The 12,652-nt window shown below is 38.7% G+C and overlaps 1 protein-coding gene across 1 annotated transcript in view; it reads right to left on the bottom strand.

The window, feature by feature from the left end:
* Positions 1 to 11,988, bottom strand: part of Kctd16 (potassium channel tetramerization domain containing 16) — a 264,126-nt gene extending 252,138 nt beyond the window's left edge. Inside the window, exon 1 of the mRNA XM_028777956.1 lies at positions 11,157 to 11,988. Within this exon, the coding sequence (XP_028633789.1) occupies positions 11,157 to 11,988 (832 nt within the window). The remainder of the gene's footprint in view (positions 1 to 11,156) is intronic.
* Between the last annotated feature and the right edge of the window lie 664 nt (positions 11,989 to 12,652).

Below are 12,652 nucleotides of genomic sequence, written 5' to 3'. Positions count from 1 at the left end.
CTCTCTCTCTCTCTCTCTCTCTCTCTCTCTCTCTCTCTCTCTCTCTCCATCTCTCTCTCTCTCTCAGGGTTTAGGTTCCCTTTTTCTTTTTTCTTTTTCTCATTTGTTTGTGTTATGCTAGCCAGATCTATGCCTGCAGGGGGAGGGGGAGGAGAGTGTATGTGTGTGTATCTGTATGTGTGTGTGTGTGTGTTCATCAGTGACCTTTACATGAAAAGATTATGATAATTTTACATAGGCAATTATCTATGATAATTTCACATAGTAGAATCTGAAATATAGAGACAAACTACCTGCTATGAATAAAGCATACACTAGATGCTAAGGATAGAGAAGAGAGGGACAAATTTAACTGTTATCTTATTAAAGCTTTCATAAGAGAGAGATGGAGAAAGACAGAGAGGCAGTGGAAGAGAAAAAATCAGAAAGATGAGAACATGTATAAGCAGTACTATCATGATAATGGGGGGTGTTATTATTATGCAGATAGTTATTGTGAAGAGCTTGTGTACTTCTGCTGTGGTAGACCAGAAGGTCTTTTTATAAAACCCCACTAAGCCCTAACATTGAAAGAAGAGTAATATTCTGAATGTGGAGAGGTAGGACAGAGAATGTTTGAGGAAGAGGAGGCACAAGTGCAATAAAAGAAACTGTCCAGATTTATGAACTGTGGAAAGCCCCTGGGTGGGGAACAGTGCAGATGGCCAAATGCTTTCAGAAGAGATGCAGATGTCATGCATGCCAGGGGAGCTGGAGAAATGGACTATGTGATTGAGCTTGTTCTTCCTTTGAAGCATGAAGTGTGTGCCAATTAGTCCAGAACGAGATTCAGTGGCTATCAGTTTGGCTTCTGCTCAATCATGGGCAAGGTACTCTCTAATGGGTTCATTTTCCATTCTCTTTGTGAATCTATCATATAAGCCAGCAAAGCTTATAAAGAAATTGCAGGGCTCCTAGCTAGTCTGATGGCTTGGATGTGCCTTCCTTCAGTCTCACAGCTCTGCCTTGAGGGATGCCTCACCTCCCTTTAGCTGATGATTGTTCAGGCACATCCTGGCAGGAAGTGATAGGCTATAGTTTTCTTACACATAGGTTGAATTAGACTAAGGTTTCTTGTGCATAGGTTAAATGCTGCTAGGATATTTAATAATAATATTGTTGCTATTGCTTGTAGGATACATCCATGACTAAAGGAAACTACTAAGTAAAATAGGCAGCAAATTCCATTCACTTTTACATTTTACATCTTCTTTCATTAAAAGCCAGCATTGCTAATTTATTCACTAAACACATGCTAATTGAACACTTCCTGTGTTCTTACCACTGTGGAACTCATTGTAAACGAGTTCTGAATCATATTCATAAGGCAAACCAGTAGTCCTTAAAAATTAAATTGATAATAATAACACAGCCCATTTTGAGAGTCTTCATAAAACAGAAACTAGAGATATAAAAATGCAACACTTAAAAACTAATAACTACTTCCCTGGTATAACATTTAGACTCCAATTTTACACGTATACTTTTATAAGTATAGTTTCTCAACAAAGAGTTAAAAAGGAATGATATTGGTGCCTGGCATGAGTAAAATCACTACACAGCTATCATTGGGGAAAATCCAGTAAAGTAAGAAATGACAGGGCTGTTAACGATGTCAAGTTCTTGTAAGCTACATTAGGATGTTACCTCTCTGACTTCGTCAGTCAGCTGATATCTTAATATCAACAAATACATTAAAGATTTAAGCATTTTCTCTTCTCTAAACATTAATAGTAAAGCAAGTCTAATGTCCCAAAACCCCTAAATTCAGATTAGGAGCCCCTTCTCTATTCTCTTGTATGTTATTTCCCTATCACAGAAAATCGTAATTTTCTCTTTCCTAATCAAATCTCTCTACAAATGAAAACTATCTGTAAATGTGATTCTCTTCATGAAACCTCTCAGTATTCAAGCAGACTAGCAGAAATATCTGAACCACAATGAGCAGAACATAATCAGTAGGTACTCGTGGTCAGAAGGAAATAAATAGAACTCTCCACAAATGACTGAGGTGAGACTTAAGTCCGACTAATGAAGAAGGGCCTTATAAGAAAAGGTATGTGTGTCAAGACACTTTAGGAAACACTTCACTACATATTTTTGATGATGTGCCAAGGGTTCAGATGAGAAGTTTGAAGTGCTTGTGGATTCCAATCAATGGAATCTGTGGACACTGCTGATCACTTTCTCAGCAGACTGTGGAGAAGTACTAGAAACTCATTAGCATGAAGAGTCCATGACTCAGAATCAAGACGCTTTGCATACCAATTTCACAGTCTCTACTTACCTCAAGCAGACAGCCCTATGAAGTGACACGTTATACAAGACGGATCCTTACAAAGTAGGAATCAGTAAGGACCTTACAAACACACACAGTAAGTATTTTATTACTTTAAACTCTAAAAGCAGGACTAAAGCTGTAGAGATGGATACAGAATGTCAGTAATTGTCTCCCTATTCTGCCCAATGTCCATCCAAACACATGTCTTAAGCACTGGAAAGTACTTCAAAATGCTAGTCACTATGTCCTTTCTCCACATGAATATCTATCAAGAAACAGAAGAGAAGTGTTTCTAGTTTATAGGGTATGTTTTTCTTGAAAAAGTCAAAATTAATACCTTCCCATTTGTTGCATCCCAATAAAGCTGAACGCTACACAGGTACTGCCTGTCTAAAGGAAGGATTTCAACTAGTTGACTAGAAATCAGTTACATAAAAATTGAGTCCTGTGTTCAACTGTGTTGCTATGTAAATGCTTAGGGGCATACCTATAGGAAAAATAGCTTCAACAAATGCAACTGCATCTTCAATTTATAAGGAAGTGATCCATGATATCTGTCCAGTGCTCAATGTACTTTGTGTATAAGATCAGCTCCTTTTATCTTTGAGGTATTTTCAGAACTCCTCAAATATTTCCCCTACCTCTGCAACACGCCAGTATACATGAGCACCCCTTGTTCTACTATCCTAACCACTGGAATTTCTCTGTTCCTCCAGGGTCCCTTTAAAATAATGATTGCTGTTATTTGGCCTTAGTTCCCCTTTGCTTTGTTTACTTGACAAGCAATGTTGGCCTGGGTAGTTCACAGTTCTCTAAAACACAATATGCATACTGAAGCCTGAAAGTCTTAGGTTTGCCTTCTATTTCCCTAAGTGCAGCCGCTTCATAATCAAACTATATCACACTCACTCAGAATGAAAGGTTGCTATGGATTGGGCAGGGAAATGATTATAAGTTTCTGCCTCTGAATAGGGCTGAATAAAAATAGAAAAGTATGAATTACCTCACACAGAGCAGTTTCTGAATAGGTCACGTGGGGCACACCCTGATCAGCAATCTCATTTCCCTGTCATGTCAGAACACACAGCTACATACTATATAGAATAAAATGTCTTCTTTTGGCTTCTGGAACAATTTTGATGATCCCATTGTCAGTGGCCAACTCAATAACCATTTTTTCTGTCACCACAAAGAATATTTTCCAGACTGAGATTGATAAAAGGGGAATTTTAATTCTGTAGAGACTAAATCTATAACTTAAGTTGCATTCTTAATTTTCAGTCCCATAGGCTATGAAAACCAAAGACAGAAATGAAAGACCATTGTTAATAATTTCTATTGTGTAATATAAAAAACAAAAAAAAAAACAAAAAACTTTGCTATATTTTCAGACCCTTTTCCTTTCTCTCTCTTTTAATAAGTACATAATCTTATTTACCTATATATTAATTAACACTTAGAGACTTTGTATATTCATAGGATATACTGTGCCATTTAACATGAACTCTTTTGTAGAGTTGACCTTTATGCTTATTCTTATTCAACCAAAGCAAGTAGACAGAATTTCCTTCTATCAAGTACATGCCTACATAAGATTCATGTGTACATGCTTAGATCAATAAACTAGTTAATGAACTACCACAAATAAGCAGACACATTACTTAGATGAAGCCCTGTGACTATTCCCTGCCAGAATTACCTTGGGATTAACAGAGGACTGGGCGTCTGGGTCCTGAGCACTGTCTGGTACCAAGGATTCTTTTCTGTGTCTTGTTCGCCAACCATGTGAGCCTCAGAACCCTATAATTCAACTACTGTTGTTCTCAAATTCTCTTTCCAGGTGAGGAAATTGAGACTTGGAAGAAATGTAATTTCCTAGCAGTTGGATCACAAACAGGGAACAAACAGGGATTTGCACTTGAGCACTATTTTAAGGGCAAAGGGTGCTCCTTTCTCCTGAGCCCCAATAGCAAAGCTCTTAAGCATGGTGTAAGGCCATTGCTAGCATTAAGGAATATGATCACTGATAAAAATCAAAAGAAATGAATGGAGCATTTGAGAAAAAAGAAGATAAAAAAGACAGGTCTCATAAGACATTTTGTATTCAGTCAGTTTATTTTCCCATTAGGAATATTTTACCAATTTGATACACTTTTCTGAATTGTGATTCCCTTCTGGGCTTTTTCTTAAACACCAGCTCCACCCAGCATCAATTTTCTCCTCCTTTGATGGAGCAACTACAATGGGGCAGGAGACTTTGCTGCTGGTAAGTGTTCTTCACATTTCCCTGAGGCTGAACTCTTTGGGCAGGTGCTAAAAGTAGAGCACTGTGATTTTCTGTGATATTTTCTGTCTATATGGAAAAGCAGTATTCAATAAATATAGGGAAATGCCCTTACTAGTTACTGAAGCATTAATCACACCACTGTTGACCTCCAAATTTTCTTTTAAGAGTTTAATTAACAATATTCTCAGACAGCAACATTTATGGCTCTGGCAGAGCAGCCCAGTGGGCACTTTCCCACTTTTTTAAAATGAGATTTATAGAGTACCTGCATGAGTGTTGGTACCAGGCGTTAGGATGAACCTAATGTTCATATTTCTATTTTTACAAAGTTGTGAGATGGAGAGATAGATAAATAAGCAAGAATAACTCATTACAATTGGTACTATGATAGAAGAAACTAGAGCCCTGGAAGGCAAGCATAAGGCATATCTTAGTTAACAGCAGACCAATAAAGGCATCTAAAATTTGACTTCTTGTTAGACTATGAAGCAGGAGAAGTCAGAGTTGTAGGCAGAGAGAGTGTCATGTGCAAAACTGAAGAAGCAGATGTTTTTAAAATCCAGGAGCTACATTAGATATATTCCAGTGATCTTGAAATGCACAGACAAGATGGGACAATAGAGACTACAGAGGGAAGTGGAGGTCATTTCAAAAGTACAAGGTACTGATGCATAGTACAGACTCACTTAACCCTTTGAGCAAGCACTTCATGGTAAAGAAGATTTAAAGTGGAAAAGTGGTGTTGTCAGACTCATGTTTTCAAAATTTCACCTTGTCTGTAGCACAGACACTACATACAAAAGGGACTATCATGGGGAGGACCATTTAATTGTCTTGTTAGTTGTCTAGAAAGGCAACACTGGTAACCCAAACAGAGGTAGCATCTATGGTTTTCAGCATCTATGGAAGGGATTTTGTGAAAAGGAGAAGAAAGAGGACTTCTAGAAGATTAGAGAGGTTCACTGGGGAGAATGAAGGCCTGAGATGAGTTCCGTGGTTATTGTTCAAGACCTGGATGAACCAAAGATCCCTTTTGCTGAGACTGAGAAACACATAGGAAGAAGAGTCTTGAAAACTGATGATGAATTCAGTGAAGCTAAACCATAGATGAAAGAATCCATGGAATACTCAAATGTAAAATTAAAGTGGGTAGAGGTGACTTCTACCTCAGATGTCACATTCACAGTCAGCAAGACCCAGTGCACATCTTGGAAAATGCAGTCCACCTCTGAAGGTTTCCTGGTAGAAAGATGACCAAAACTATTGACTACTAGATGTCTCCAGCATGACTGGAAAGAAAAGTACATTGACCCTTGTAATGATGACTTCGTTGTAGCAATGGTTTTGGAAAACGAAGAGAGTAGCCTCCATTGCTATCTTTTCATATAATGAATACAAAAGCTAACAATCAAACGGCACCCTTACTTTGCCTCCATTAACATGTAGCTTTTTAGTCCTCCTATACAAATGAAAACTTTACTTGCCATAAATAATGAAGAAAACTGGCCAGAAGCATTGAAATTGAACTAACAAACTTCAGTGCCTACATCTAACACATTAGTAGTGCCTAGCCAATTGATTGCACAAAAGTTAATAAAGTGTTATTAAATTATAAAACAGTATAAGCAAATGCATCAACCAAACATATTGGATGTTCCTTATGTGGAAACTGATTCACGCTGAATAGCTAAGATAATCGATAATATGGGAGGAAAATCTGGAAAACTTGAACACGGACTAGATATTTAATAACAAAGATACTGATTTTGTGTGCAATAATTACATTGTATATTTCTTTTTAAAAAAGGTCACTGAGTTATCTAAATGTTGGCTATAGTACCTGTGGATGAATCACAAGACTAGTATCTGGGATTTATCCCAAAGCTATCCAGAACAGACAGAAGGAAAGGTAAGGAAGACCAGAGATGAAGGATGCTTATCCATGATGACATCAGGGACCATGAAGAAATGGGCATTGGTAAGACTAAAGCTTCTCATACACTGCCTCCCCATTTGTTTACACTGGAATTATTTCTACAAAAAAATTTTAAAAACTGCTCACAAACTATGAGATTTAAGGAAAGTCAGAGTGAAGACCAAAGAAGAAAAGCAATCATTGAGTAGTGAAGCAGAGTTTGTCTCAGTTTTAGGAGAAGAGTTCCAGAAATGTGGGTGTGCAATGACTGTGGAGCCTGTCCTCTCCCTGTTTTCTGTTTGGCCATGGCTGGAGGTGCTCTGTGTTTTGGTATGCTCTCAGCTCTCTCCATTTCTAGTTTATCTGACAGGACCTAAATCTCATTAGACTGTCAGTAATACCTGCTCTTCTCTTTCCAATGGGACATGTACTTTTAACTTTTCAGAACACTTGGCAGCAATGTTAGAGACATGTCCTCTTCCCTTTCTTCTCACACACTGACATTTTTGCTGCTGCTGAATGCATTCAGTAATGTCATAGTCCCAGGAATAATCTATTTTAATCACCTCCCACAAGAGAGTGAACTCGGGTAGCAGATCTCATTTGGTATAGAAGTGAAACAGTGTAAAAGCACATTACTTACATGCTTATTTCACTGTCAGAGGGAGCCCAGTGCTCAGCACACAACATCTTAAAGGAATAAAAAGAAATTGATGACATCCCTTCTACACTTTGCCCTTCAACACCTGCCTGGCATTGATTGGATCCACAATGACTTCATCACAAACTCTAGGATGTGAATAAATTGTGATTTGCTTTTAATTAGAAGCTAAGTAACCTGGAGTCGTAAGAACATTACTTTCAGGGTAAAAGGCTGCCTGATATACAACTATTGAAAGTTCTTTGATGTTCAGATACTTGTAGGAAAGTAATGCCATAGCTTGAGAGCATTCTATATATAATAACAGTACGGAAGTTTTCCTGACAACAAATTTTAGTTCTAGCATGGAAAGACAGGACTCAACACCTAGAATAGCTTCAACATGAAGACAAAAAACACCTATGTTACAAGGGCAGAAAAAAAAAAGTTCCAGAAAGAGGAGATATAGAGAGGAAACCTGCTTTGCTTTGATTCATTTGAATGTGCCAACACTATGTCTCTGTGAATAAAAACTGAAGTTATCCCTGGCACCTGCTAGGTAATCAAAAATAAAAGGAGCTGCCATCATTTAGAGATAGATAGAGGCGTCCTTTTGTTTGCCTGTACAAGCACACCCTTTATTTGAAGGTTTGTAGTCAATGTTGCAGAAGTTATCCACAGCAGCTACAAACACTTCATCTTAGTATTTGGTCCAAATTGAATTCTAAATGGGAAATAGTTATATGATCTACTTTTGGACAAGATCTTTTCTGAAGCAACAAGCATAATGTATGTATGTATGGATGGATGGATGGATGGATGGATGGATGGATGTATTCAAGAAAGTTGAGACTTTTGTGAATGCGATCCTTAAATTTAAGGAAATAAAGGAAAAAGAATAAAGGTTAAAACACACCCCCATGTGCGGTTATTTATGCAAGAGATGGTGAATTGGTAAACATATGTACAATTCAAAATGCTTAAAATATAAACGTTCTCCAAGCACTACATCGTGAACTAAACTCTGTACTTGTAGGCATGCTCTTTTATGTTTTCATAACCACAGGAAGCAAGTGCTTTCAAAGAACACCATGCTTTCAGACATTCACCCGAAGTTAACTTTGAGGCTTAGAAAACAAGTGTGTTGTCTTCCTACCCTCCCTTGAAAAAAGCCCTAGATAGCCAGTGCTCCTTCCTTTCAGTGCATATGTGATTTTATTAGATTAGGGCCCCTGGTTTCCAAATCACTTAACACTTTATTTAAAGGTGAGCCAGGGAGCACTGCCAGCTGTTCATGGTACTGCCTTTTATGGGATGTTTGAAAAAACAAAGAGGTAGGACTTAGCTGATGGGCAAAATGACACCTTTCCATTGTTTTCAATAAAACTAAGAATATGTGGCAGACACTTCTTTTTTATGTCCCAATCATACTCAGACTTTAGTGACTTAGCAAGACAGCCTTCACTTCTTCTGTCCCTTTTAAACACTTGAAGATTATATATATATATATATATATATATGTGCATATATATTATCTAGTATATAATTTATATATATAAATTAATAAGATACTCAGAATTTTGAGAACTGAGCTAACCATCAGTTCTAGACCCTTATGAAAGGTTAAAGTATGCAAGAATGTAACTCATCTAATCTCTTGATGGATGGAATTTTCCTCTTGCAAGACTTGAGTGAAAAATAGGCAAACAGGGAAATGGACGGGGAGGAGTCTTCATTCTCCATGGCTGTCAGCCATTGAGAGCAATGCACTAGTTCTTTATGCTCATCTTTTAATATGATGTGGATCCAGACAATGTGTTTTTCCATGATTCCAAAGATATTAAAAATTTGGATACTTAGAGTTAATTCCTTGCATCTAAGGGATGTTCGTGTGTGTGTGTGTGTGTGTGAACTTTCTACTACTAAGTACTAAGTTCAGAAAGAAAATGAGTTCCTCTGAGTATTGCATTTTTGCATACAGTCAACTCCCTATTCTAGAGCATTTCCCATGGTTTCGGCCCATTAAGCGAAGCACAACAGCTTGATGAATTGATGCTTATATAGGCACAGTTGGCAGCTTCTAATTAAATAATTATGGCTAAGCAGCTGCACGGAAGCTGTTATGCACCCTAGAAAGCCAGCTGTCAATTTTATTGGTCCTAAGACAGAGGAAGAGTTAATACGTAGCTCTGGATGTTGGGTACAAAAGGGAAGTCTATGATTTGAAAAGTATATAGTTAGTATGAAGCTCCTGTGCATTTTGTGCTAGCCTAGCCATAGAGATATGAAGAGCAAACTGCTCCTCAACAGCCCAAGAAAAAAAGTAGCAATTATATGACCAGGAGATTGGGACATTTCCAGAGCATTCTAAAGACGGTATAGTGTCAGATGGATAAGCCTTTGATGAACATGGAATTGCCATTGACCTAGCTATTAAATACATCAATTAGGTGGGTAATTAATTAAAAGTCAAGTGTGCAAACATACAGTTGAACTAAAGCACATTTCCCCTAAAACTCTGAAGAAGGTATATGTTCTACCAGATCACAGAAATCACCAGCTCCTTCACAGAGGATTTAAAATCTAGAATTTTTTCTTTGTATGCTTGGGAACTTTGCCCAACAGAAGAAAGCAGTATTTGATGATTAAACTCTGGCCTAAAGGAAGATATTGATTACAATGACCACAATTAGGGCCAAATTTGCTATTCTATACACATCACTAAGGTCTTTAGACAGATTTCACTTTTTCTTCATGGGCCATCTTGTCTATGAAATGCATACATAACCTCATCTGTGAGTAGATCTATGATGACCCAGTTTGGAGAGACTCTGCTTTCCATTCCATTGGCTTCTCTACCTGCACCAACTCCAAATGGAGAAACACAACTATAGACAAAAACCTGGTCCAAGAAACTTAGCCTTCTCTTTAAGTTTAAACAAATGTAGACATCTTAATCCTGAGTTCTGAAGTTGCTTTAAAACCAGCAGAAGTAAGTGAAATGCTAAGCCAGAGAACACGGTCCTTGTCAAATGAACTCAATACCCAGGCCCAAATCTGATTTACTCTTCTTCTTCCAAAGCCCAATGGCTTGTATTTTAGAATGCCCTTCCGTAAAACAAAGCTGACCACACCATAACTTTCCATTTAAGCCAAAGAACAGCCTTGGAGACACCTCCTTGAGATCTCTGGCAATCCTTCACATACTCGTATTGAATGAATGAATGAATGAATGAATGAATGAATGAATATATAAACTCAGCATCTGAGGTGTTTGCATGTGATTGGCAATTCTCTGGGATCTAGTTCCCTTTAGATGGATCTTAAACAAAGTTCATCTTAATTAAGTCTGCAATGCAACTCTAATCTCAGTAAAAAATGTTAAAGAGCCAAACAACAGATTTGCAGGGCCCATAAAAGTAAATTTCAGACCTGGGGGAAGAAGGTGCTTTTCAGCAGTCTGCACTGCCATCTAGCCAAGACCACATCACTCTGTACAATGTCCATTTGTGTTCTGAAAGCCACTAATGAAAGCAAGCCTGCAGCAATCAGTTTAACAGACCCCCCAAGAGTTTAGCTGAAAGGATTGGCAGTAGTCCTTCATCCATTCTGACTCTGCAAAAACTCCAAACCCTGTGAACCAACAGCAACTCCACTTTCACAAATCACTATATAGGAAAAAGTCACATATGCTTGTTGATAAACTATTGCAACATCATTGGTCTCTTCTGATTTTTAAAATCTCTGACTATCCTGTAACCTCATTGGAAAAAAACAGAAGATTCCTCCAGGATAAAAGAATCCTCAAGTAAGACTCTGAAAGAACAGAACTATACCATCTAGGACTCTACCTATAGTTTAACATAACTGCAATCCCAAACCAGTATCCTTAGATACTAACAAAACACTAGAACATACACATCTATGAAGAGAACTAGTACACACAAAAATAAACACAAGCAAAAATAAAATAAGCACACGCCTTCCTACTTACGATAGAAGACGTATTCAGTATAGCTCGACCAGATCTTGTCTTCTGTATACTGGTTGACAAAAGATGCTGTAACCGAGGAGTTACAGGCCACCATGTGGAATCCACACTCTGACAACATGTCAAAAGCTCTTTCCAGATGTTTGAACTTGAGATAAAATCTGGAGGTGTATCTTTCTGGAGCTCGGTCGGGGTCTCTACTTTCATTCAAAGTTTCTCCAAAGACTTCCTTTGCCAAGGAAATCCTTCCACAAACCAAAATCCGGGGAACTCTCCGAAACTTGGCATCTGCTTGCCCCTCTCTGCCCAAGGTACAGGATCCCCTGTAACCCACAGTAATAAAACCCCACTTGCGGTCATGAGGAAGCAGCGAAGAGGGGGGGCAGATTCTCGTGTCGCTTCCTTGGGAGGCATCTTCGAAGTCACTGTGGCAGAACTCATCCGGGCTTTGCTTGACTTCCTCGGGGGCCAGGAGTTTGACGAGGTCAGGGAGCTGGAAATACTCAGCTTCTCTTTTCAGCCTTCCCCTTTCTGGAAAGTGATCAGGCAGGACCACCTGCCTGTCCCTGAGATAGTCCAGAATATAACGGAACAGGAAGCCATCTCTGTCAATGAAAAACCGTCCCTTGGAGTCCTTAGCTAGATCGTTAGCAGTGTCTCTTTTTGGGGAAAACATTTTCCACAGGAGAGAATGGGGGATGCTTATTAATGTAGAATGGCGAGTAAAGTAAACCTGGCCCCCAACATTCAGCTCTATGACTTCAGGGAAGGAGTTGGGAACAGCAGCCCCTTGGTCCCGAGGATAATAACGGCTACAGTTCCCACTCAGAGCCATTGTCCCTTCCTTCTGCAGCTTCCTGGAATTAAAGGTGCAATCCAACGGAGTTACAGCCCTAGCCTTTGCATCCACTCGTAAGGTAAGGAAAAGGTATTAACTTTTCTTTTTTTAATTACCTCCTCTTACCCCGGTTTTGTTTTTTATTCTCCCAACAAAGCAAATTTTCGGAGAGTCCACAGGTGAAGTAATGCTGGATGAGAAGTTTAAAGCTGGCTGGTAGCAAGCTCTTACTTCACAGAATGTAATAATCAGTTTGTCTACATTCAATCTTCCATTAGACTCGGTAGGCAAGAAGGCCAAATGCCCAGTTACTCAGAGGTCTGTCTAAGGGAAAAGAGAAAAATTATTTCCTCAGACCCAGAATGAGTCAGAAAAGAAGAGACCTCTAGGGAGAGTAGAGAGGGAGAGAGGGGGGCAAAATGACAGGGAAGAGAGAAGATTCTTTTTACATAAGCAGCCTGCACCTACTGCCTTTAATCACTCCTTAACTGAGTGAGTTCTTTCCTAGGGGTGTATTGAGTCTTTACGTTTATCCATATGCCACTGTCTCCAGCAACTGCTGTTCAAATCGATCCTGTTTGCAAATCTGATGTGAAAGGCACATGCAATTTTCAACTTCCAAAGAGACCCGTTTTTTCAGCAGGACAGAGAAAGCAGTAAG

Source organism: Grammomys surdaster, unplaced genomic scaffold, assembly GCF_004785775.1.
Source record: "Grammomys surdaster isolate TR1022 unplaced genomic scaffold, NIH_TR_1.0 317, whole genome shotgun sequence".
In the NCBI taxonomy this organism is placed as follows: Eukaryota; Metazoa; Chordata; class Mammalia; order Rodentia; family Muridae; genus Grammomys; species Grammomys surdaster.
This window is presented reverse-complemented; position numbering and strand designations above follow the sequence as displayed.